This window comes from Chinchilla lanigera, unplaced genomic scaffold, assembly GCF_000276665.1.
Source record: "Chinchilla lanigera isolate Chin_1 unplaced genomic scaffold, ChiLan1.0 scaffold00127, whole genome shotgun sequence".
In the NCBI taxonomy this organism is placed as follows: Eukaryota; Metazoa; Chordata; class Mammalia; order Rodentia; family Chinchillidae; genus Chinchilla; species Chinchilla lanigera.
In genome coordinates, this window is record NW_004955528.1 from 1,849,127 (window position 1) to 1,875,079 (window position 25,953).

At 54.6% G+C, this 25,953-nt stretch overlaps 2 protein-coding genes across 9 annotated transcripts in view; both read right to left on the reverse strand.

Moving 5' to 3' along the window:
• The window catches only part of Mtg2 (mitochondrial ribosome-associated GTPase 2), an 11,281-nt gene extending 11,076 nt beyond the window's left edge, over positions 1–205 (reverse strand). Inside the window, exon 1 of one of the 2 annotated variants that reach the window (XM_005410033.2) lies at positions 153–205. The gene's annotated coding sequence lies outside the window, so the exon portion shown is untranslated. The remainder of the gene's footprint in view (positions 1–152) is intronic. The other variant, XM_005410034.2, reaches the window with a different exon arrangement.
• A 125-nt stretch (positions 206–330) lies between these two features.
• The window catches only part of Ss18l1 (synovial sarcoma translocation gene on chromosome 18-like 1), a 31,682-nt gene continuing 6,059 nt past the window's right edge, over positions 331–25,953 (reverse strand). For 3 of the 7 annotated variants that reach the window (XM_013507509.1, XM_013507508.1, XM_013507510.1), the window contains 11 exons: positions 21,670–21,746; positions 20,817–20,901; positions 19,327–19,471; positions 18,493–18,690; positions 17,224–17,388; positions 16,741–16,842; positions 15,493–15,585; positions 8,638–8,757; positions 6,207–6,330; positions 5,929–6,056; positions 331–3,293 (listed from right to left, as the gene is read on the reverse strand). In XM_013507509.1, the coding sequence (XP_013362963.1) occupies positions 5,933–6,056; positions 6,207–6,330; positions 8,638–8,757; positions 15,493–15,585; positions 16,741–16,842; positions 17,224–17,388; positions 18,493–18,690; positions 19,327–19,471; positions 20,817–20,901; positions 21,670–21,746 (1,233 nt within the window). In that variant the 3' untranslated portion in view covers positions 331–3,293; positions 5,929–5,932. Of the gene's footprint in view, positions 3,294–5,784; positions 6,057–6,206; positions 6,331–8,637; positions 8,758–15,492; positions 15,586–16,740; positions 16,843–17,223; positions 17,389–18,492; positions 18,691–19,326; positions 19,472–20,359; positions 20,464–20,816; positions 20,902–21,669; positions 21,747–24,191; positions 24,218–25,953 lie in introns of those variants that run through there. The other 4 variants (XM_005410035.2, XM_005410037.2, XR_264698.2 and 1 more) reach the window with 4 other exon arrangements.

The following is a 25,953-nucleotide window of genomic DNA, read 5'->3' on the forward strand; positions in this document are numbered from 1 at the left end:
AGGGGCCGCCCAGCGCCGGGCCGAGGCTCCCACGTCGCTGGAAGCCGACAGCCAAGACCGCCGCGATGCCGGGGCCTCCCCGCAGCCCTGACCGCCAGCCTCCCCGCAGCGCGAACCGCGCAAGCGGCCCTCCCTCCCCACACCGCACCCACCGGCTCCGCCGAAGCACCACTTCCGGGGCACGTGACTGCTTCCGGGGCGGGCGCCGGGCGCTCCGCGGTGCCGCCAGCGCGCATGTGCGGAAGGCAGGGCCCGACCCCTGACCCTCCAGCGCGCGCCGGCCTGCGCTTAGCCTTAGCCCGCGGGGCACGCCAATGGATCCCGGGACGCTTTTTGAGGAACCAGTTTATTATGAGCTTACACCAAAAGCATAAACAATTCAGACCCCAATCTCCAAAAAAAAAAAAAAAAAGAACCAGTAACGATGTCTTTTTTTTAAAAGGTGATCACAAATAACAAGACGGATCGGACATAAATAGAAACGAGTGATGACTTGAATTCTTAAATGGAAATGGAAAAGAAGCCTTCCTCCTACAATCCTGAACAGGCGCGCGATCTTCAAGCCTGGGTGTGAAAACAGTGGCAGAAGGAGAAGCTCGCCTAGACCCCAACTGTGTGAGCGCGTGAAGGCTCCTTTCGGGGCCCAGGACCTTGTCCACTTCAGTAGTTGCATGCAGACCGATCGAGCGCAAGGTCCGAGGTCCTCCGCACTTTCTAACGTGCGAAGTCCGAAGAGACCTTGGTTCAACAACAAAGCCTAACGGGTGATGAGCTTCTGCGGGTCGTGCGAGTACGTCAGCACATCAGAGGATCGCGGTCGTCACTTCCCACGCAGGAAACAGCGGAGGAGAATGAAGGGCGATCCACACACCTTTTGCATGTCTTCTGGCCTTCAGCAGACAGAGCCATAAAAAACCAGCACAACCACACTGCATGAACAATTCGTTTCAGCCTAAGCTTTCCCACACATTCGAATTACAGAAGAGACGATATAATACAGTCAATGAAAAAGAATTGCTGGCATCACTTTCCCCCCACGAAATTACATAGAAGTGGACAAAACATTAAATAAACATTCTGTTATTAAATATATTAACACCAAAAATCATGTATAAATTAGGAAATAAATGTACAAACTATTTCACAAAGTGCTTTTACAAATATATACACAACATTCAAGAAATTCTTAATGTAAGACATTACAGATTGAAGTTTTGGGGTGATACGTTGTTTAAATGTCCTTTTTCTTTCAAAAAGCATTAATATAGCGCTTAAAAAAAAACAGCATGTACACACATGAAAGGCATATTCCCAGACTGGCCAGGAATAAAGACTGTCTTCACAGTTATGTAAAATGTTTAACACTCTCAATGGGCAATTTTAGTCCCCAATTGACTCTGCAAATTAGCTCTATAAAAACTAAGGAAAACAGCAAAATTGAGATGACTCCCTAAATGAAACTGCTAATACCTTAGCAATTAAAAGCTCTCATTTTTGTGATTTTCTATGGACATACGTATTTTTCAAGCCCTTACCCGTGTTTTTTAGACCCTATGCATACAGAATAAATGCTTGTAGGCCTATGCTTGTTGGTCTCTCTCTCATGGAAGAGGGGAGAACATTCTAGGATAGGACTGGTAATCAACACTGACAGAGCCTTTCATCTGAGCCCCAGTTCTTCCTCTGGGAAGTTCTTCCTCTGCTCTGTATTTCCCAGCATGCTCTCTTAGGATTAATTCAAGCAAACAAAACAAAACAATCCCATAAAATATAAAGCACTCAATTCTGGATAAACACTTTTAATTTTTAGAACATAACAATTATCAATTAAAGAAAAACATCTTCAGTAGGCCTGATGTATCAAGCATTGGATATATTTTGTATTTTCTTGGTAGTAGTTCTTGGAAATACATCAGCATTTATCCGAATTTTTTTTTTTTAAGGAGTCACAGTAAATATGGTTTTATTATTCAAAGTTGATCAAATGTCCATGCCACGTGTTCGTGGATATACAGGATTTTTCATCTGACTATTTTCAAGTGTGCTGCACAGAATTTAAATGGAACTGGATATCTAAGGGAGGTAAAAACTATTCCAATTTTACTATATAAAACCTTTAGTTTTCATTTGAAAGAACACAGTAAAGTTACTGGAATAATTTTAAAAAATAGGATATGGGTTTCAGACAACCCTAAAAGAAAAGGAATACTTGCTTGGAGATCTGAACAAGTAGGTCCTAGGAGAAATAATACGAAATAAAAAACTTGCCAACTGTTTGGAAAATTTGGTATCAATACTTTAAGTTATCTCTGCTTAGGACTGGGCATATTAAATATTCAAATCCTAAAAAATGATGTCAGATAAGCACAGGCCAAACCAAAAAGTTTCTGATGGCCCAGCTGGCAGAGAACTGCCGTCAATCCTCAGTAGTACTGCACCCCCCCGGGTTAAGCTGACCCAGTAGTGGCGAACCTTTGGGAGCTTTCAATGACACAAACAGCTCACTGTGGCATGTGTGCCATAGGTTCGCCATCACTGGGCTAATCACACGCTGCCCTCATGGACTCCTATTTACTTGGAATACAGTCATTGATCCCTCTTCGTTTTCTGCTACAAAGACGTACACCTTTTTGGATAAACAGAAGTGGTGAGAGCACAAGCAATGGGCAAGCTCTGGAAATGACGGCTCGAAGCCTCTCCGGGTGAAGCACGTTTATCCTTATCATCGCATAACAGAACCTGGCCAAGACACAGGCAGTGTCCCAGCCCCCACTGAGGCACAGCAGACGCGGCCATCCAGGGCTGCAAGTAGTCGGCGGTGCAGCCAGTTACAGAAACATTTACAACCCACAGTGTGACACTGGCACAAGGAGAGGGAGAAGACCCAGGTCTGCTGATGTGAATACATGGATTACGGAGTCTTTTAGAGACGTCCCATTTCTGGACACAGAACACTGATAACAAGATGACCCCCAAAGCTAGCTAGGACATCGAGAAGGGGGTAGGGGACAAAAAGGGACAACCTCTCCATTGTATCGACATATAATACTATGTACAGCACCAAATATGTCACACCGTCACAGCGCTGTCTTGCACCAGTGGTGCACACTCAACGTCATACCCAGCATGAAATGAGCACGCTTCACATGCAGACGTGGCACAGGGCAAAGGGTAACCGACATGGCAAATTCCTCTCAACTGCCACCGGCCCATCCATCCCTGGGAGGACACGCTACCACAAGGGCTCCAACAAGAATGCTTGTCCCTTATTGCTGGTAATTTCCATACTGGCCCTAAAAGAGATTAAGACATAGATTACACCTCAATAGTCCTGAGCAGAGGGTCCTCACCTCAAGGTAGGATGGATCCCCACTCCCGGCCAACATGCAGGGTAAGCAATGGAAGGAAGGAGCTACACAGGCAAGCAGGTGAATGTGAGGCAGAGAGCACCACTTCTAGACGCCACTCACCCACACCTGCAGCTGATGATTTAGATCAGAGAAAGTCAGAGGGCTCACTCAGCCATGCATTGGGCTCCCTGCAAACCGGGCCCAGCTAGATGCCATACCACACCCTTTTGTTTGACCTGCCATGAAGGCAGGCTGCCCAGGCAGATGCCACGTGCTGCACTCTCCTGGGTGACGGATGGGCAGCAGGGCCAATGCAGACTCTGGCTGCTCCCCGGCACACTCAGGTACGAAACAGGGGAGTGGGGTGACCAGGGTAACAGGATTAGTCAGTTCAGAGCCTGAAGAAGCCAGTCTCCAGCATGGCTGCAGGACAGGAGGCTGAGGGGATGACCTGAGCTACGCAGAAGAGCTGCTCAAGACCACTGTAGATAAGGACACCGGTCACTCATCTCACTGCTCACTCTCCATTCGCCCCAACTGGCTAATAACACACCTGCTGGGAGCCCACGAGAGGAAGCTGGGAAGGGGGAGAGCTACCAGTCTGACCAGGGAGCCCCCGTGCCGTCCCCATTCTCAGTGCGGGCTGCTGGGAGTCTCATGAGCAGAGCCAATGCAGACGGGTCTCCCTGCTGCTGGCACCCGTGGGTGGAGCCGGGGACGCGGCAAGCATCTGCAGTGAAGGACTGCCATACACAGTGCAGGTGTCTGCAGCACCCCTGGTCTCCACCCACGGGTGCCAGGAGCACCCATACCTGACAACCAGATTCGTCTCCAGACACTGCCGAGTGTCCCCTGGGGGCAGCACTGGCCCTACTTGAGAAGCACTGGGCTGGGCTGACTGTGGTCAGGTGCTGGGGCTGCCTGCTGTTTGGGTGGCTGAGATGCTCCAGGAAGGCTCTTCTAGTTTCACCCAGCTTGGCAGGGGCAGGTCTGACCAGCCCTGGACGCGGAGCAGAGACCGATGGCCCACAGCTACACTTGAACTCCCTAAAGACTGCATTAGATTCACATTCTAGAGTTTTTTAGAGGTAGGCATAAACTTGTGTGTCCTTTGGTTCAGTCATCTGGCTAGAAATTTCACGTCACTTTATAAATTCCAAAGGCATTATTTCTGCACTCTATGAAGGAGGTGTCTTATCTCATTAAAATCACACTAGTAATTGTAGTTTTGGGTCAGCTGCAGACCGAGCCCTTCTGGATTCTGCACACTGCTCCTGTCACTCAGTGGGCCAACCTCAGACCCACTATGACCTTTGGCGCCAGCCCACAGGCTGGGCAGCGGAGCTGTGTGGCCAGCTTGCTCACAAGGGGCACTGCTGACCTGTTTTCCCCCATGCAAAACAGGCTTGCTCCTCTAATTACCCTGCCTGGACAAGGGGCTGGTTTTATACCACGAAATTCAGACTTGTCATCGGTTCATCTTTTGCTCTCTTTAGGAGCAGGCTAAGAAGCACTGATTATTGTTACCTGAGGCAAACAACCATGTCCAACAGTGCTCTGCGAGCCTCCTTAATGCCTTCTACCCGGCACACAGCGACCCTGGGACAGTCACCCCTTGCTGAGACACTCTAAATGAGACTGCCAGCCAACATGGAAGAGAACCCCCTGCTCACTCCCACACCCTGTCCCTGAGCTTCCTTGCAGTTCTTCTGACGAATCTGCTCCGGCCTCAGGACCTTGGCAGCTCCCTTCCTGAGCGTAGCAGTCACTTACTCAGGCTCCTGGCATAGAACTGTCTGCCCCCAGGGTCCCTGTCTCACTCAGAGCAGAGAGCAACTTCAGGAGAGACCCTGCAGCCCCGTGCCTGCCACCTGTCCCTGCAGACTCCCGCTGCTTGCCTGCTCCAGCCACAGGCCTCCTCACTGATGCAGGAGGCTGCACTCATCTGTCCGCCAAGAACTCTCTTCTGTGGGTTCCCTCAGGACGCTGCTGGACGGCCACTGTGGCAGACAGGGCTTCCAGAGCTACTGGTCAGACCAGGTGCCATCCCCCATTCATCATTTCAGCCCTGTGTCCCCCGTAGCTTCCCCCAGTAATTACCAGCACCTGAGTGTCACCCGCTGTCCTGCTTCCCTGCCTAGACCTCAGGGTCCACGCCAGGCTTCCTCTGTGGGCCCCTGCTTGATGCCTGGCCCGAGGAAGAGAATCTGGCTCCAGCAGGTAAGCGACTTCCTCCTCACGGAGATGTCCGCCCTAACAGCCCACGCCCAGAGCTCAGCAGAGACCCGAAGTGTGCTAGGCACACAGTAGGTATTTGCAGAATGAGTCATGCAGAGAATCACACATGCGAACCCAGCGGTAAGTCTGGGGTATAAAAAGCCATCTGTCTGACTGAGGTGAGTATATATGCAGAGGTAATTTTTAAAAACCTTACAGGCTCAGAGAATTAACATTCTGGAAGGGGCCCTGGAAGCCAATTAGTTCCATTCCATTACTCCTCATGACCATAACAGAAATCTTCATTATGTCTCGACAGACACGGCGGACGGGCACGTCTGGAAACATCCAGAAAGCTTGCCTGCTCATAGCCGTACGGGCGCTGCTGCTGGGCCGACGGTCCTGTCTGCGAGGCTCTGTAGCTTCCGTACTGCTGGCCTTGTCCCTGCTGGTAGCTGGAGTACTGCGAGGGGGCTCCCTGGGCAGGCCCTGCGGAGACACCCGGAGCCAGGCCGTGAGGACACCACCCAACACCTGTCCATGTGGCAGGAGAGCTGTGCACAGGACTCAGAGCACCAGTCCCGCAGGGCCCCACCCGTGCCCCGCCCCACAGGTGGCTGAGGCTTCTCCCCAACACACCTGGGCCTGCTGCATGCTGGAGGCAGGCGGTGGCTATTCTGGAAGCAGCCTGTATCCGTTACAGTGGGTCCTGTCACATGCCCCTCACATGCCCCAGGCATGAGGGGAAGAGTTTCTGGGAAAACTAAGTTGAAGGCATCGGAAACAATCAGTAAAGGCAAAGTCAGTTTATTTATGTAATTTTTCCAGTACCAGGGCTAGAACCTAGGGCCTTGTGCATGGGAAGCAAGTGCTCTATCACTAAGCCACACCCAAGTAATTCTCAGGTACTACAAAGGCTGAGGCCTAAGGACCAGCCTTGTGCCCTCAGCGTTGAAGCTGATAAAAAGGATGAGGCACTGGGCCAGCGGTTTACAGAAAGAATGAAGCTAGCTCCGGTCCAGAGAACCCATGGCTGATGGATACATGTTTATTTTCTCTAAAATAAGATGTTTCAGCAGGGCGTGGTGGTGCACACCTGCAACATCAGCACTTGGGAGGCTGAAGCAGGAGGATCACTGAGAGTTCAAGACCAGCCTGAACTACATAGTGAAAGCCTGTCTCAACAAATAGTTTCAGGAGCTGTGTGTGTGGCTCAGGGGTCATGTGTGCTTAGCATGGGGAGGCCCTGTGTTTGATCCCCAGTACTGTCAACTAATTAAGATGTCCCGCCTCGCCTGTGTGGGTGCTGAGGACTCACGAGCTCCCTCTTGATGAGCCCATCACCTGCTCACTCCGACCCACCTGGCAGCAGGTCTTCACTGTGCCTTTATTTATTTATTTTTTGACAACGTCTTGCTATGCGGTTCAGGCTGCCCTTGAACTCCAGGCAACCATCACGCCTCAGGCTTCCAAGGACTATGATTACAGGTGTGTGCCAACACACCGGGCTGTCACTGCATTTCTGAGACTGAGTCCTGATCTACAGCTGAGGTTGGCCTCACACTTTTGATCCTCCTGCCTCAGCTTCCCAGGTGGGTGCTCCTGCACTCGGCTCTCACTGCGCATGTCGAGTGCCGAGGGCACGGGTGTGAGGCGGCACGTGGGTGACAGGAGGAAGTGGCCCTGCTGCAGCCATCTTGGGAGCCCACAGTGGCCCTGGGTTCCAGGCACACAGCGAGCGCTGGCACTGCGGGAGCCTCCCGAAGCCGAGGGGCGGGTGTGTGGCCCTTTCTAGTGGACAAGCTCCCAAGAAGAGGGACAGATGGGCTCACACAAAGCTGGGTTTTCTTTCCTGCTTATCTTCTGGCGAGCTGCATTTCTGCTTCTGATCCCACTGAAGCCAGGCCCTGGTCGCTCTGCCCTTCCTGCTCATCCCAAGGGCCCTGTGCCCACGGCAGACTTGTGGGCTGGGTCACAGCAGTGAGCCTTGAGAGGGGAGCAGACGCTGAGGGGAGGGAAGCACCTGCCACGCTGCTCCTGGGCTGAGCCACCTGTGGGGGGGCCTCGGGTGAAAGGGCCGCAAACCAGGTGCAGAAGATGCTTATCTGCACCTGGTCCCAGAGCCGACTGCTGTTTCCAATGAAAGGAAGCCGCTTTTCCTACAGCTGGGGCGGGGAAAATGCTGAGGCGGGGAAAATACTGTGGCAGAGAAAATACAAATGACAAAAACCAAACCAAAACAAAAGTAAACAAGAAAATACAAATGTACTAAAAAAACAAAACCAAAACAAGAAAACCAAAGACACAGGAGCCAATCAGAAGAGAAGAGCTCCCAGGGGCCCATACTGGGGCGATTTAGCTTAACAAATTACAACTCAACATGTGAAACTAGTGTGAATACATACAACAAAGAAATGGCTGAGTGAGTGGGGGAGAAAGGACAGTCTCCAAGCAGAATCCTAAAGAGTGCAGGCAGACTGCACCTGAGAGGGGGGACGGGGACTCGTGCCCGAAGAGGAGCAGCACCTGGCCAGGTGGGCAGGGTCCGCATCACCTTGGGTGAGTGTGCGCACTAGCGGGGTTGGAGAGCTCCCCTACTCCTCTCCAATCTAGGATCGAGCCCCAGGTGGAGACAAACATCACACAAACCCCACCAAAGGCGTTCTCCAAAGTGCCTGACCCAGCTACCCCCAACTGTCAAGGTCATGAGAGACAGGAAGGTCTGAGACACTCACAGGCCAGAGAAGACCAAGGAGACAGTCAGATCGAGCTTGGATCAGGGTCGGGGACAGAAAAGGACATCGGGGAAAACGAGTGAGGTCTGAATGAAGTGTGGGGCTTAGCCTCAGCAATGCAGTCGTGCTGTTCTCTCTGCTGTGACAACTGTACCCTGCACCCCAGTAACGCGCAGTGCTCGTCGTGGGGGAATGGGGAGCGGGGTCCACAACAGCTCCCTGCGCTGTCCTCAAAACTGTTCTGGACCCTCCCCCACGGGAGCGTACACTGTGCACAGCCCTGGTGTGGCAGGCAGGGCACCGGGGGACCATGGGAAGATGCACCCTTCTCTTACCATAGCCTTGCTGCTGCCCAGGGTAGCTCTGCTGGCTGGGGTACTGCTGCTGCGGATACGTCTGCTGCTGGGCTGCACCCTGCTGGTACCCAGCCTGCTGCTGGCTGTACTGGGGGTTCCCTGTGGAAAGAGGGGACACAGCTCATCCCCGGCCAGTGAGGGTGGCCTGCTGCTACTACAGAGGCACAAGTAGCCAAGGCCTCCCTAGACCACACTGCTGCCTCAGGAGCAGCAGTATGTTTTCTTCTCCATAATTCAAAGATTACATTTTCTCATTATTTTATAAAAATACAAACAAAAGGACTAATACAATGAGGACAAAGGCTGACATCACCACTGTGAATTGAACCGTGTCCCCCCGAAAGGGGACTGTGACCCAACATGGAAACGGTCTGTGCAGGTGCGATCGCATGCAGTCATCCAAGTCCACACGAGGAGGGGAAGCGTGGACACAGAGGCAGGCTGAGTGGCCGAGCAGCAGACTGGGGTGCTGCGGCTTCACACCACGGACAGCGGGCAGCGGGAGAGGCCTGGACACAGCCCCCTGGGGCCCCCTGCAGGGAGCTCCCCGTTGGCTCCCTGACTCGGGCTTTGGGCCTGCAGTCTCAAGGGCATGAATTCCTGCTGTGTTAAGATGCCCAGTTAACGGTCCTTTGGGGCTGGAAGGGTCGGGGTGCTGGTCAGCTGTAGACTTGGTTGTGAAGAAACAACATGTACATATTCTAATAGAAAAGTACAGTGAATGTTTTGCATATTTTTTTAAAAAATTATTACAGTAAAAGGTACATTGCCATCAATCTCCCTTAAAATACTCCCTCTCACTTCTAACAAACTTTTCCCATTGCTTTGCCACTCTCTGAAGCAGTTCTTGAAGTCCCCTTTGGGGAGTGTCTTTAGTTGTACTGTGGACTGCTACCTCGATGTTCTGAAACGAATCAAATATTTTTCTTTCATGGTCCTTTTGACTGTGGCAGAGTCAGAAGTCGCATGGTGCCAGGCCTGGTGAATAGGTGGGTGAGGACACACTGCAATGTTTTATAAGCCTATCTTCCCACTGGATGGCACTCAGCAAGACTGCCATTTTGATCACACCTCATAAAGACACTCACGAAGGAAGACTTCCAGAACTGTTTCAGAAAGTGGCGAGAATTCGCTGGGCATGGTGGTGTACTACGAGAGGCTAAGGCAGGAGGATCTGAAGTTTGAGTCCAGGCCCGTAAATTTATTGAGACACTCTTTTTTTTTGTTTGTTTTCTAAGATAGGGTCTCACCATGTAGTCTGGGTGGCCTCAAATTATCAGTGATCTTCCTGCTTCTGCCTCCTGAGTGCTAGGATTACAGCTGGGATTATAGTACGTAGTGTCCCACCAGGCCTGGCCTGTCTCAAAAAAAGGAAAGAAGGAAGGAAGGAAAACCAAGTGGTAGGAACAAAGGAGGAAGCACGTCCCTTGTGTCCTCAGGGATGGACACTCATATCCTATCATCAGCCACTGCCTTCCCCCCGTCCGATGTGACGGCTGTATCTAGATGCCCCCCAAAGCCTCATACGTGGGGCCTTTCGGAGGGTGCTGGATCTAGAGCGTGTGCTGCTGGGATCAAGGCTGGGATGCTGAGATTAAGGCTGCCCCTACCTGCGTGTGAACACTACCCACCAGGCAGTCTGGACAAGATACACGGGACAGAAAAAGGGTGGCTGCCTGTTGCTTGTGGCTGCTGCACGCGGCCTCGCTGCCTTCCGCCTGCCATGAACTGTTTCGCCTCTGCCGAGGAGGCAGCCAGTGACGGACTGAAACCTCTCTAACTGTGAGCCAGATAATCTTTCCTCCTTTAACTTCGGGTGTGGGGTATTTTTTCTCAGTGACAATAAAACTAATTAAGACCTCTGATACACACCACAACGTCAGGGATGCACAGCCGGGTGAAGGGCCACAGGCCGACAGGGCACTCCCTCGGCTCAGGACGCTTAGAGACAGCCTTAGTTCCTACTTCCAAACAGCTCCCAGAGCATTTGAGATACCCTGATATTCCTGACAGACATCAGGCTAAAGCCAGTGCCCTAGCCTACCGGCTCGTGGGCCTTTCCTTAGATCTCATGAGACTCATGCCGGAGGGGAGGGAAGGCAGCTGCTTCCCATGTGGTAAGGCTACTGGAAGGCGGGTAAAGGTTAGAAGAGAGCTTAGGTTCATCTTCTCAGAGAAAATGCCTTAATTTTCATTTCTACAAATCTAATGACCCGATAGCATGCATGCTAAAAGCCTCATTTCAGGGAAGGTTCTGGGTGAGAAACACTTTTTCTGCCAGACTGGATCTCACACTGTAGTGTAGGTTGGCCATGAACTCACTATGTAGCTGGGCTGACCTCGAACTCATGGTGATCCTCCTGCCTCAGCCTCCCAAGTGTTGGGATTACAGGCATGCACCACCACGCCTGGCTGAGAAACATAATTTTAGAAAGCCATAACTAAACAAGCACCATGATTTCGGAGGGACACTGACTATTCTGAAATCTCAGCACTAGGCTTGCAGGCAGGCCGAGGGACCCACTACAGTCACACTCCACACAGTTCCCACAGCACCCTCAGACAGCACGCTGGAGCCTCGTCCTACTGCCGCTGCCCAGGCAGGCCCTCGCCCTTTCCATCCATGCAAAGTGCATCTGCGGGCCCAATCCCAGCCCCAGGAAAGCGCGTGGGCTGTGGGCGGGCAGCACATGCACATCACTCTTCTAGCTCTGTTACCAAACTGCGCGCCGGAGCAGGGAGCACGGAGGCCTGGAGGGGCGGGGGCGGCCATGAACCTGGAGTCCCGGGAGCCCATTTTCCTACTCCACTGCTCTGGCAAAGAACTTTCCTCCTCTAACGCCGGGTCCCAACAATACGTTACGAAAACGATTGCTGAGGTGGTTCACGCTGGGAAGGTTCAAAATCCTACTAGGGAAATTCAGTCTGCGGTTACAGAGGGTAACGAAGCCTACATGCATTCCCACTCTGGGTGAATTCCTCCCTCAGGTGGGAACTTTACAAAGCCTATCTGCATCTTCCCCACTATCCACCATCTAAAAATCACGCTGACTTCCTAAACTGTGCTCCTTTCTCAGAATCCAGTGCCAGGTGAAGCAACCATGGGCAAAGGAGGTGTTTGAGGGGCCGGAAGGGCTGAGCAAGACGCCACCAGTGGCTGGGGAGGACCCGGCACTCACACTTGGCGAAGGGCTAAGAATGTCCAAGGCAGCACCCCAGGGACACAGTATGGACAGCCTTGAAGTCAGTCCTTCTATCTCCCAGGACAGCCAATAACACTTAGTACTTTTTTTTTAAGTACTGAGGTTTGAACTCAGGGCCTTTGCACTGAGCTATACTGACTGCTATCTGTCTGTCTGTATCTCTACCCTTCCCTCCCTCTCCCTCTCTCACGTTTGAGACAGGGTCTCTCTAATTGCCAACTGGCCCAGGTTGGGCACAAACTTGCGATTTTCCTCCCTCAGCCTCCCACAGTGCTGGGATAATGGGCGTGCACCACCACACCCAGCTTAGTATTTGAATACTTTTAACCTTAACTTCTCAATAGGCCAATATATTCCCATAATTCCGAAGTGTAAAAACAAACACATACCTTCACGAAACAAAGGCCAGTCCACCCCGGCCCTGCCCTGTGTCCTCACCCATGTAAGTGGGCGAGGGCACCCACCTGACTGACTTATTTTTTGGGTACTTTCCAGTTACTCCATGCTGTGTGTGTGGGCATACACAAACGCACACGTGCAGCCTTATTTCCCCTAGGTTTTTTTGGTACTGGGTATTGAACTCAGGACCTTGCACTTGCCAGGCAGGTGCTTGTGCCGCTGAGCTACGCCCCGGCCCCTTCCCCTAGTTTTACACTGAAGGAGTACCCAGTCACCCGCTTCACACCTGGCTTTGGCAGCTTGTGCCCTGTGGCCACCTCGGGGTGGGCTCGGGTTCTGTCCAGGCTGTAGGACCACAAGCTCGCTGCCATCAGCCGTGGGCCTCCCTCTTCTAGGTCATGCACTTCCACAAGCTGTGTGCACACCTGGACAGTGCCCCACACTCCTGCCTGGCACAGCTGGCCCCAGCCTGGGCTCTTCCTTCCTATGGTCCTCTCAGTCTATAGGATTCCCCAGGCTCCTGACAGATGCCATGTCCCACGAGCTACATGACCTGGTGCCCATGACCCACAGGCTGCTGAATCCACTGTGGTAGAAGCTTTAGGAATTTCTTGCTGTTGCCTCAGTCTCCCCGCTCTGACCTCCACAGCCTCTGCACTGTACCACCAGCAGCATGTGTCTGAGGACAGGTAAGACTGCTCCCCTGGTCTTCTCAGAACACCGCATTTCTAGCCCGCACTCAACAGAAGACCTTGTGATGCATGCCAGGCAACAGGCCTGCGTTCCATATGTACATGGGTTCCCTGTGCTGGGGTCTAATTAACAAAATGACAAGACAAAATACTTCCAGAAGGAAACCGTGCCATCTGCCACTTGTCAGAGGGTTACTAAATTTTTTAGCAGACTCATCAATTATGGAAGGCGAGAACACGCAATTCAAAACGTGAGCACAAAAATGTGCGCTTCAAACGCTGAAAGGCTGAGCAGCGCATCCTGGGTCACGAAGTGCGGGGCTGGCCCCGGGCGGCTGGTGCTCAGGGCGCCACTGTGCGGAGGCTGAGCTCTGACGTCTTCCGGGCAGGAAGGAAGACGCGTCCAGGTCTCTGAGCTGGGCCTGGTTTGTACAGTTCCCAGTATGGGGAATTCTGAGCTGTTGTACAAATAAGCGGAAGATGCCCTTTGCAACCAGCTCCTGGGTGGTTTCTTTCTTTTTTATCTAATTTTACTTTTCTCTTAGCTTTGTTAAGGTATAACTGACAAGAATAGTATGTATTTCTGGTCTACAATGTGGTCTTCTGATAAACATACACACTGAAGTAGTTTACTTCTTCCCAGGAGGCTGGGACTTGTTCGCTTAACAGCAAAAGCTTTACAGATGCAGTTCTTCACGGACTCGCCCAAACAAGCTTGCTGGCCATTTCGAGTGGGCCGGCCCTGCACACCCGGCCAGCCCCACGGCAGCTCTTCCTGCCGACGAGAAGGGCCCTGCGGGGGAGCTGTGGGGTGTTCAGACGCCAGGCCCAGAGCTGGCTCACGTGCTTGTCTTCAGTAGTGAAAACCAAATGAAGCCGAAGTCGCACTGCGGAAGACTGTGCCTGCCACGACTGCTGAGTCCTGGTATGGCTGTGCAGGGGAGGGTTTGTCCTCTCCGACAGCTGCACCCCACTCTGGCTAGAACCAACGGGAAGACTAGGGAGCTGGGCAGACCACCTGCGTCACAGCAGTGAGAGGCAGGATAAAAATACCGCCAGCTCTCAAAGACAAGCCAACGCGTAGGATGAGAGTAGTATCGAGGTGCCTGTGCATTATCTCATTTTCAGACCCCTTGTGTATTTCTTTCCCCTCATTTTACCTTCGGCCACAGGTTCCTAATCCAGCCAGGGTGATGGCCGAGTTACTGTGCTCACCTCTGGGACAGGCAGGGCCAACAGTGAAGTACCCCATGGGCGGGCAGGCCAGCATCTGCATGGCGGGGAACGTGAGGAGCGAGACCCCACCCCAGCGGGACAAGGGGTGTGGGCACGTCAGTCTCCAAGGAAGGAAATTCTGACACCTGCTACAACGCAGGTGAGCCCTGAGGACCCTACACCAAGGGAGATGACCCGGTCACAAAAGGACACTGATCCCACTCATGTGGGAGCCCAGAGCAGTCAGATCCTGGACGCAGCGTGGAGTGGTGGGTGCTAGGGGTGGGGAGTTAGTGTTTAACTGGGACAGTTTCAGTTCTGCAAGATGCAGCGTTCTGAAGAGGGAGCGCGAGACAGCTGCACAGGAAAACACAGGTGCCCCATGCCACCGGACTGTCAAGCCTGAATTCTGTTACGTGGGCTTCCTAACATGTTCACAGCAGGACCGTATTCTGTATGTCCTGGCAAGGGACAAGGTGGTACAAGCTGCCCGGGGACAGTCATGCACGTGGTGGTACAAACCAGCAAGAATGCATTAACCACAGATAATGTAAAAAGTCGCCGGGAGTGCTGTATTCACGAGTCCTCTGCTGCACATTTGCTCGTGTGTCTCCGTACGCAGGCTCTCCACAGCCTTTGTGTCCCCACTGCCGACACCTGGACCGGCCTGCCGCGCTCAGACCATCCTTCAAGTTGACGGCCACCTGAGCGCCCCCACCGGCTGGTGCTGGCAGACACCACCCCCTCAGCGTCCACACGCGGGGTGTGCCACAGAAACAGGCAGGGACCGCGGACCAGGGCTCTGGCTTGGAGAGGAGCTCCCCTGAGTGCCCTCTACCCCACAGGAGCCACCAGGGTCTCCCCACAGGGCTGAAGTCTCCACAAAAAGATGCGCTTTACCAGGCCAGCTTGAGTCTGAAGAAATGCCAGGCCCCCAGTGTAGCCACACCACCCACCAACATTCCGTCTGCCTCAGAAGGGCTTTGGGGGCGCCGCTGTGCCCCCTGAGCAACGAAGTCTGGAGGGCCCCAGGCAGGCCGGCCAGAGCAGACGGCAGGGTTGTTCCCCAGCGCCTCCCATGTGGCCGGCTGAACCCTCTTCTGTTTCCCAAACACCCACAGGGCGAGTGGGGCCTGACACACAGCCTGGCATTCCCAGCTCTCCACTGAGCTCTACGCCAACCGCTGTGCCTACACCTACTACCTGTCAGCGACTTAGGTAAGACTTACTAGAGGAGGCCACGCTCGCTCCCGCGTGCGGTGTCTGAACCGCTGTGCATGGCCGTTCTGTGTGGGAGCACAACGCGTGGCCCTCGCGCTCCTTACCCCCCTCGTAGTAGTGCTGTGTGGACTCCTCGAACGAGCGGTCATAGCTCTGCTCCGTGTAGGACGACTGCTGGTAGGCGTAATCGCCGTGGCCTGTAGGAAATAGGTGACTTGAGGTCAGCGGGGGCCTCTCACTGCCCTCTCTGGGCAGAGCCAACCGAGCCACGCGCCAGGGCAGGGAGGGCAGGCAGGAAGAGCAGCAGAGCTGGACAGGAACTGTTTCCCAGCGGCTGTGTCCCCACCCTCTCCAAGCACAGCATCCACACTTTCAGATGCAGACGTCACCTCCTGGGCCCGAATTGTGTGAGGTGAAGTTACAGTTTACAGGGAGGATCAAGTCTATTCACAGTCTGCGTCGTGACAGCACCAGCTGCTCCCTTCTCATCCCTGCCTGGCTTCTTCTGGAGATTCCCAGGCAGGCAGCACCATGACCCACCACAGGCCCCACTGTGGGCGCCATCACAACCCAGGACACACAGGGCTTGCCTCGCAGCTGGCCTCTGCACCTCGCCACCTCCCAGTCTGGCTGTGCACCCCTCAGCCACACCTGCCGACACAGGGTGCTGTGTCCTCTGGGGAGCTCCATCTTTATTTATTTACTTTTTTTGTACTAGAGATTAGACTCAGACCTTCCACACTGAGCTACACCCCAGCCCTTTTAAATATCTTGTTCTGAGACCGGGCCTTGCTAAGTTGCCTAGGTGGGACTTGAACTTGGATCTTTCTGTCTCAGCCTTCCAGAGTGTTGAGCGAACAGGCCTGTGCCACTATGCCCAGCGTGGAAGCCTCACCTTTGTCTCCTGAAATTGCCCATCCTTCAAAACCATTTTAAATGCTGCTCCCACAAATCCCAGGACAATGTAAAGATGCCTCAATGGTCACCAAGGGAAGCAAGCTGCAGGAGTGACAGTGAGGACCTGTGGACTTGCAGGGCCAAGCAGGGTCTGCCAGCTTTCTGCACACACTTCTCTGCGAGTTTGGGCCCATCTTGCTGAAAGGTTCACCTCCACCTACCACAGGGAGGGCCTGGCCTTGCCAGCCTTTTGGGAAAGGGAGAAGCCTCACGGAGGCAAGCGGCAGGCAGCATGCCCCAAAACACCCTGCAGAACGCAGCCCTCATGCCAACCCCAACGTGCATGAGCACACGGGACCCGTGATGTTTGCTGGAGGAGCGTCAGGGGCTACTGCTCCGAACGCCCAAGGAACAGCAAGCCGAGTGGCTTGTGCAAGCCAGCACGGCATCCTCACCGTCCGGGTAGTACTGCTGGCTCATAGGTTCCGAGGCACCCTGGCTGTGGCTGTACTGCTCACTGTAGTACTCCTCCTGGCCCAGGTACTGCTGGGAAGAGCCTGCGGGTAGACACGACACTCAGGACCAGCAGGCAGCCGGGCCAGTGTTCCCTGCAGCTGAGACAGCTCATCAGCAGGGCCTGCCAGGAGGCCTCATGCCCGAGAGCACCCACTCAGCCTCTGAGGGAACGGGGCGTCCTCCCTTCCAATGCCCAACCCTGAAACACTCTGCATGAAGCACTGGGAACAACCACCCCCCAGGACACCAGACTCACGCCTGGCCCCATCAGGACCTCTAACAGAGAGACCCGCAGACATCCCCAGCACGTGATGATGTGAACCTCACAACCCTCCAGTTCAACATGGAGAAAACCATGCTCGCCGGCCCTTTGCAGCAGACTGCTTCCAGACACACGGCTGGGCGGGGGGAACAGGCCTTACCTTGCTGGGATGGCCGGTAGGGTGCCATGGGCCGCTGCCCCATCATGCTGCTCCCCTGGCCGCCCTGGCCCATCATGGCGATGGATGACTGGCCCTGGTAGTGCTGGCTTCCACCCTGTGCTGAGTTGTAGTGGGAGGTAGCCGCCTGCTGGTGCATCATGGAAACTACGGGACAGGACGAGACCCCACAGTCCCGGGGAGGCTGGGGGGCGGCGGCCTGGCGCTGCCTTTGATTTCCCCACCTGCTGCAAACCTGGCCCCCCAGGCCGACCTCTATCATGTTCTCAAGCTCCACATGAGAACATCACCCTTGACCCCAGTCACACCTTCACAGCACAAGCTGTGCCCACGCTTTGGCACACACGTCAGACGCCAGCCCTCCGCAGCAGCTGTTTTAAATGTACTGATGTGGGGACAACACCAGAGACAGCCTGTGGGGAAGGCCTGGCCTCACGGCTCCCCCCAGTCTGGGCCCAGTGAAACTCAGCCTGTGTCCTCTGCTCAGACACCCCCAGAGCCGCACTGCCCCATAGCAACAGGACAGAAGCCGCATAAGGTTCCTAGTAACCGGGCTGGGGATTTAGCTCAGTGGCACAAGCGCCTGCCTGGCAAGCACAAGGTCATGAGTTCGATTCCCAATACCCCATCCCACCCCCAAAAAAGGTCCTAGTAACTACATTGAACATGTGGAAAAAAAAAACCCAGGTGAAATAAATTTTAATAATACATTTTATTGGAGCTAGTATTTCCAAAATAAATTTTTAGTATGTAATTATTATGAAAATTATTACAGAAATACTTCCCATCCTTTTGATAAATAACCCTCTAATATCTGGTGGCTTCATTACTCAGGGAACACCCACACTGGGACCTGCCACTTGCCATCTCCATGCCGTGGCCAGTGGCCCCTGAGGACAGCCCCACTGGAGGGCGCCAGCCTGGTGCTGCCTGATCTTGTTCCTTCCTACTTCTGTGGCTCTGACAGGTGACCAAGTGCAAGGGTGACTGTGCCCCACCCGAGCCCAGTGCAGGACCTCAGACCCATGGCCAAGGCCACCCTTTCTTGGACAGCTTCCCTCAAGCCTCTGTGAGAAACAGCCCAGGGGTGGCACCTCTGTGTCCCAGAAGAGGCCACCACACTGTCATGCTCTCCTCTGCTCCAGTGCCCTCCAGAAGGGCAGCCCCTTGGGGACCTCCTGTACAACCTGGCGTTCCTAAAGGTCTTGGAGCCAGGCCGTGCTCCCTGGGCTGCGTGGAGGAGAGCAGTACCTGGGTTGGACTGCATGTTGATGTTGGTCCGAGACACGTAGTTGCCGATGGCACCTTGGCCCTGCATGGGGACGCTCTGTGAGGCAGGTCCCGAGTGGCTGTAGCCAGGCGCAGTACCGTGGCCACTACCTGACATGCTCATGGAGGTCGTAGGAAGCGTGCTCTGTGCTGTCTGCTGCATGGACACGTGGTTTGGACCTGCGGGAGCGGTGTTGGGGAGAGCCATCAGGTGTGGGAGGCCAGGTCACCACCTCTGGGGATGAAGACACCCCAGTTTCCTTCAGGTCATTTTGAGAAGGGCAACATGACATGCAGGAAGTAAATGATTAGGTGGAGAGTGAAAAAGTAAGTTAACACACTCATGCAATACCAGATGAACCACATGCCCCCTGTTAAACCGCTCTTAACAGTTTCCAGTCTACTAGGCGTGGGGCGTACACCTGCAATCGGAGCACTCTTGGAGGATGAGGCTGGAGATCACATCGGAGCCCAGCTTGGGCAACTTAGTGATTTGGTGAGACCCTGTCTCAAGTTAGCAGTAGTAGGAGCAGTAATAGTAGTAGTAGAAGGCGGCTAAGAATTTAGCGGAGGCCCATAGTGAGGGCGGGAACTTCCCAACACAAAGATAGTAACGATTCTTTCTTACTAGAAATCTGCACAGGTTGCATTTGAAGTGGCCCCCGCTGCCAGTGTCTGAACAGAGTGGGCTGCGTGCTCCCCACCCTGCGCTGTGCCCAGCCCTGTGGGTGAGCGGTGCTCGGCCGGGGGCGCTCATCGCCCGCAGCTGCCTGGTGACTCTGTCACGGGGAACTCCCGGTGTGGGGCTGCACTCACCGTTGCCGAGCTGGCCTTGCATGAGGGAGGCTGGGGGGAGGCCAGTGCTGATGGCGTCGCTGAGGCTGCCCTGGGGGTGCAGGCCTTGGCTGGAGCCACTCTGACTCAGGCCTCCAGGGCCCAGGTTCATGTTCTGGGTTGGTGGCTGCGGGCGGTGGGAAGGTTAGGTGAGGACAGTGACCTCACAGAGGACAGCTGCCACAGCCACCCAGGGGTTCACGGCCATCTGCGGTGGGGCCATAACCTACAGCCACTGTCACACTCCGCAGGCTGGCCACAGTCACCGGGCAGAACGTTTCAGGTCAGGTGGGGATGAAAGAGGGTGCACATAAATACTCAGGACACAGATGACAGCTGAGTTCAGCCACGTGTGTTCAGATGCTAAAAAGTGTGTCCTTCCTGGGACGAAGGGGGCTCCTTCGCCGGCCCCCACCCTGCAGCCCCTCTATCCTGCTGGGACCCCGTTGGCCAGGCGCCTCAGCATCCACATCCCCTCCATGTCTCGGGCCTTTGCACCAGCTGGTTTATGCTACTGCTGTACTCCCACATCTACTCCCCGCCCGTCCCTGTCCCCCAGCCACTTCTGAGCACAGGGCGCAGCAGGGAGGAAGAGTCCAGGTGACCCCGGCCCTCACTTCTGGCTCTCCACCTGACACTGCCTTAAAGGCTTGTACACGGGAGCTGTCTACTGGCCATAAACAGGAAGTCCAGCAGGATCTGCTGGTCTCTGCAAGGACTGATCTGAGAGGCCAGTCAAGGCTGGCTTCACGTTCTGTGTTCTTAAGCGCCACCATTTCCAGGGGCACTGGAAGGTGAGCCATCCCTGGTGACACAGGTGTCCTCACACCTCACTGCTAGCCCCGGTCAAGCTGGGGCTGGCCCTGTTCTGGTCTGTGCTCTCCGTCTCAGTACAAGGAGGCCGAGGCTGCAGCCACAGGATCCGGCTTCACAGTCAAAATTTAATTTGAAGAAAATGTACTTTAAAAAAATCAAACAGGAAATAAAACATTTATACTGACATCTGAAGGCTTACTGCGCTAGGATTTTCCTCTTTCAGATCTGCTCTTCATCACCGCAGCACATGTGCCCGGGCTGTAACTGCTCACACCATGCAGAAGGACTCACAGTGCAGCGGCCCTGGATGACCCCAGCACAAGAAAAACGGAGGGGTACAAAGGCCTACGAGAACCTCCACTCCTCTCTGTCTGTGCAGACACCTGCTGTCCACCACTCCTAGTGGGGTTACTTCCCTCTGCCAAACAGCTCACAGCCCCAGTCTAACTCACCCACCTCAGACACTGTCCTTTACCCTTGCATCCCGGGAGGGATCGTGTCACCGTGCCCATGCCCCCTGGTTTCTGCAACCTCCCCCACTGTCTGGTTCCTGCAGGTCATTTTCCTACTTGAGGTGACATGCTTAGAACCTGCTCTGCAGCAGTCTGATCCTTGATGGTAAATAGAGGCCCGGTTCCCCAGCTCGGGGTACTCACAGCAGGGAGCAGAGACTGCATGTTCTGGTTGGAGTCTGCTATGGTGGCCAGGTAGACCAGGTTCCGGTGCAGGATCTGCTGGTACCTGTGGTGAGGAGTGGATTCCTGAGGCAGGGACCTCCAGCCAAAGCCCTGCAGGACAGTGGCCCCAGAAGACACCCAGGTACTGGTCTGGTTGCCCAGCTGTAAAGAGGCACATGGCAGTACACGGTGGCCCAGGAAGGGGTGGGCGGGCAGGCAGTGGATCCAGCCGAGTTCCCACAGGCTCCCACACCGCGGTGGGACCAGATGGGAGGTGTGCTAGGTCTGTTCAGAGACCGGAGGTTGGGGGACAGGCCCCAAGGAGGTGGGGTCTGCAGGGGACAGAGCCCTGCTCCCGCCCTGCCAGGCAGCAGGCTAACTCAATGGCACTGGCCACCCTGAGACACACAGGAAGGAAATCGGAAGATCTGGGGGATTCAAAGAGCCTCACACACGTCATTCCTGGGTCCCAGGGCACTCACGCACATCAAGCCTGGAGGGTGGGGTCCAAAGCCTTTCACACGGGTGCTTCCATACCTCCCGACCCAGGTACGCCTGGTGGCCAGCATCGCCTACTCTATGTCCTGTGTTGGGCCCTTGGGGCCACGGGACATCCCACCTGGAGGTGCTGGTGTATCTACTACTGGCTGTGGAGCTGTGGGCTCCGGCTGGCCTGGGCTCCCCAGCACGCCTCCCCTCCTCCACTCCCTTCCAGAGGCTTCTGCTCCTGGCTGCACCTCTCACTGGGGGTGGGGAGGTGCTGCTCAAGGACGCATCTGACCCAGGTTTCCGCACAGACACACCCTGCGCCACGCGCCGCTGGGGGACTCACTGCGTGCACTCGGCCGCCTTGCCCTTGCTCTGGTAGTCCAGGATGCACTGGATCAGGTGGTGGTTCTCGTCTAGCATCTATGGGGTGACGACACAGACAGGGCACACACGGGGTCACTCAGGGCTTCCTCAATGTGGCCACGACGCATCTGCCTGGAGCCTCGGCCAGGTCACAGCAGAAACTGGGGGCCCTGGGGTCTCCTCAGTGACTGCAGCGGCTGGGGGCAGCCGGGGCTGGATGGCTGAGACAGCCACCATCATCACCGACACCCCTTTCCTGTCCAGCCTGGGCACCTCGCTCTTACAGCAGTGGCCCACTGGACCCCTGAGCCCAAGTGGGGGCCTTCCCCACTCCTCCCAGGCCACTGTCCCCCACAGCCGTTCCTTGGCACCCGACACAGACCCCTCGGTAACTCCTGGGGGTGCCTTGTGCCCACGACCCCAGCTGACTCATCCTCTGAGGTCAAGTCCTGAGTGTGCCAACTGCCACCCGTCCCTGGTCCCGGCTGGCGGGTGTGAGCTCGGAGCCCAGGGCAGGGAGGCTGGCCCTAGTGGGGCCGGGGTCCTCCTCAACAGCCCACACTCTCATGAAGGAAGCGCTGGTGTCCGTCAGGAGGTCTCCCCCAGGCAGGGACGGCAGGCCCCTGGAGACGGCGGAGCCTTGGGAGCCAGGGGGAGGAGGAGCCACGGACCTGACCCGGCCCCCTGGGCTGCTGGCCGGCCCTGCCCTCCACCCTGTAGCACAGCTCTGTCACGCCATCTACCCTTGGGGTCCCGCTCACAGGGAGTCTTTCTACTCTACCATTTTTCTGTCCACTGTGCCAAGATGCACAGCTCAGCAGTGTCATCCTGAAACAGGCAACCACCAGGGGGCACTGTCAGCCAAGCGCCGAGCATAAGCCCACCTGCGCGCAGGTGAGTGGTTAAATACCTCAGCAGACACACTGGACTGCTCTAGGTTATTAACACATTTGGGCTGGGCACCGACCTGCCCGTCTGACTGTCCCATTGGGCGGCTTGTACAGAAGTGGTACAAACAGATCTAACCACTTTTACTGGTCTTTTCACTAATAAAAATGGGAATCGTACATGCAGCGCTGGTGGTTCACGCTGCCCAGACAGCGAGACATTCGAATGATGGCCCCAACTGTGAACGTGTTCACTGAGGGGACGCAACTCCGAGGGGCTCTGATGCCACCCTAAAAGGCTTTCTCCCACTCCTGGACTCCTCCCTCCTGGGAGGGATTCTCTCCATGGGGGCAAAGCCAACACTCCAAACACTGTCCCCCACAGCCGTTCCTTGGCACCCGACACAGATGTGGCATTAGTGTCACCCACAGTACGCCACAAAGGGGAATGTGAAGTGGCCACGACAGATCACGGGAGTGGACTACGCTGCAACCGCAGGATGGGCTGTACCCCTTCCACGTCTTGTGAGAAGAACAGCACATGCAGCGCTAACTGATTCAAGGCGAACACCTTCGCGGGGACAGGACGGGGACAGGCTGACATCCAAACCCTTGCGGGGAGACTCGGGACAGAGCAGGGCGTGTAGAGCAGCGCAGGAGCTCCGCAGGAAGAGCACAGGTGTGACAGACCGAGCGGCAGCGCCAGGCTGCTGGATCCGACACCAGCTAGGTGCTCAGCCACGGAAGCCCCAGAGGTGCATGGGGCCCCTGGCCTTGCTGGCGGGATGCGGGCAGAGGGGGTGGGGTCTCCCTGGAAAGCGGGCAGCCTGGGAGGAAAGGCCCTGGGATCCTGAAGGCAGCAGAGCCTCAGAGGGAACCCCACAGACCACAAGCCTCGCAGGACCCGCCGCAACCGACCCCAAGCCCCAGCCCCAACCGAGGCTGAGCAGGAGCAGCCCTGGAGCCTGTTCCACGCAACACCAACCATGGCCAATACCTGGAGGCCTAAGTTAAGGAAGGAAGCAAAAACAATGATCAACATACGGAACAAAAAGACAAAAAGAAGCCACTGTATCCATGGAAAGAATGGATGCTATTTAAAAACCACACAAGAAGCAGAAAAAGTGCTCTTGGAAATTAAAACCATGCTGGTAAAAGAAAGGCGCAAAACAAACTACACACAGGGGTTAGACTGGAACATAGAATCGAGGGAAACTCCTAGAAAGCAGAAAGCGGGGCAGTCCGAAAATAGAAAAGATAACGGAATTCAAAAAGTGATCCAAGTGGGGCAGCAATCAATTCTCCAGCACAGCCAGAAACAGCACCGGGAGGAGCAGCTCACAAAACTTGCAGATGCTCGCGCTGAAGGACAATTTCCAGCCCAGAAGGGCCTCCTTGGAGACCAGACTGACCAAGAGTCCTGGGGAAAAAAGACCCAAAAGGGATGAGGAGAAGCCAGGTTCCAGGGAGATGGGGAAGGCACCTCGCTGCTCCACACGGGTGCGGGGAGCAGGCGGGTGCAGGCACGCACTGGCCTGGGCCTGAGGGAGCCCCCACCAGAGATGCCCTGAGGAGAGGCCCAGCTCTGAGGAGAACTGGAGGACTGATGACTGACCCTAAGGAGGTGTCCAGAGAGTGAGGATCCGAGGAACCTCCACAGGTCTCCAGAGCAATCCCTGAGGGAATTCTAGAGGAGCTAGGAACCTGCTGAGGAGCCTTCTGGAAGCAATGACCTCACACTGAGATTTCTGGAGGGGCAATGACTCAACCCTGGAGACTTCCAGTGGAGTTATGACCCATGAGTGCTGATATACTGGGAGACTTTTAAAGAAACAATGACCTAGCCAGCCTGTAACCTCAGCACTTGGGAGGCTGAGGCAGGAGAATAGTTGAGAGTTGGAGGCCAGCCTGGGCTACAAAGTGAGTTCAAGGCCAGCTTGGACTAATTACATAGCAAGACCTTGTTAAACAAACAAACAAACAAACCCAACTACCCAAAGGAAAAACAAAACAACAAAAAAACAATGAGACTTTCAGAGCAGTGCTGAATCCAATCCAGAGAGACTTCCATAGGGGCCATAACTTAATTGAGACTTCTGGAGAAGCAATGACCTGAGAAGATAGTTGGTGAGATGATGACTGAACCCTGAGGAAGCTTCTACAGAACAGATGACACAAGCCTTGGGGAGACTTGTTTTTTGAGATGGAGTCTTGCTACATAGCCCAGATTGGCCTCAAACTTGCAACAGCCCTCCTGCCTCAGCCTTCAAGGTGGTGGGATCACAGGCGTGTAAAACACTCAGCTTAGCAAAGATTGTTTGTTTATTTATGCATTTATGGAGACAGGGTCTTGCTGTATAGCTCAGGCTGACATGAACTCACTATGTAGCCCAGGCTGGTATTGAACTCCAGGCAATCCTCCTGCCTCAGCCTCCCAAGTGCTGGGATTACAAGCATGAACAATGCCCAGTCTTTGAAGCTTTTGAAGGAGCAATGACTCTAACCCTGAGGAGACTTCCCGAAGAGCGATGACTTGCCCACGAGCAACACTTCCAGAAGAGCAACAACCGAACAGTGCAATGGATAAGCCTTGCCCTGGGAAACTACCTCTGGAGTCATGGTATCTCCCCTGCCAGGTATATGTGATATAACCTGAGACTTCTGGAAAAGCCATGACCTCACTGAGGAGGCTTCTGGAAGAGCACTGAACTGACGCCAAGGAGACTTCTAGAATATCAATAACCTAACCCTAAATAGACCTGCAGCACACTGATGGTCTGACTGAGGAGACTTCCGGGGAAACTGTGACCGAGCCCTGAGACTTCCGGGGGAAGTGGTGAACCTAAGAAGACACCTGAGAGACTTCCGGAAGTGTGGTGACCTAACCTCGAGAATCTCAGAGGGGCAATGATAAAAACCTGAAGAAATTCTGGAAGAGAATTTCCCTATGGGGAGACAGGAGGATTAATGGCCTAACCTGGAGGGAACTTCTAGAGAACTAATAAGCCCATCCTGAGATTCCTGGAGGCATTATGGCTCACCCCAGGGAGACCTCAGGAGGAGGAATGACCTAACTCTGGGGCCACTCTGGGAGAAGGGCTGACCTAACCCTGGGCACGTCAGCAGAAGCAGTAATCTAACCTTGAGCTGATTTTCAGAAGCATGATGACCTGATTTATAAGACTTTCAATGGAATGACGACCTAAGCCCGAGAAGACTTCCCAACAGTAGGAAGTCTTCTCTAACCCTGAGCAGAGCCCTGGAGGGGTGAAGACCCGACTGAGGAGACTTGGAGAGGAGTGATGACCTAGTCCTAAGGAGCCTTCCTAAGGAGGAATAATCAAACAGGAAAATTCAAGAGGCCCAAAGACCTAACA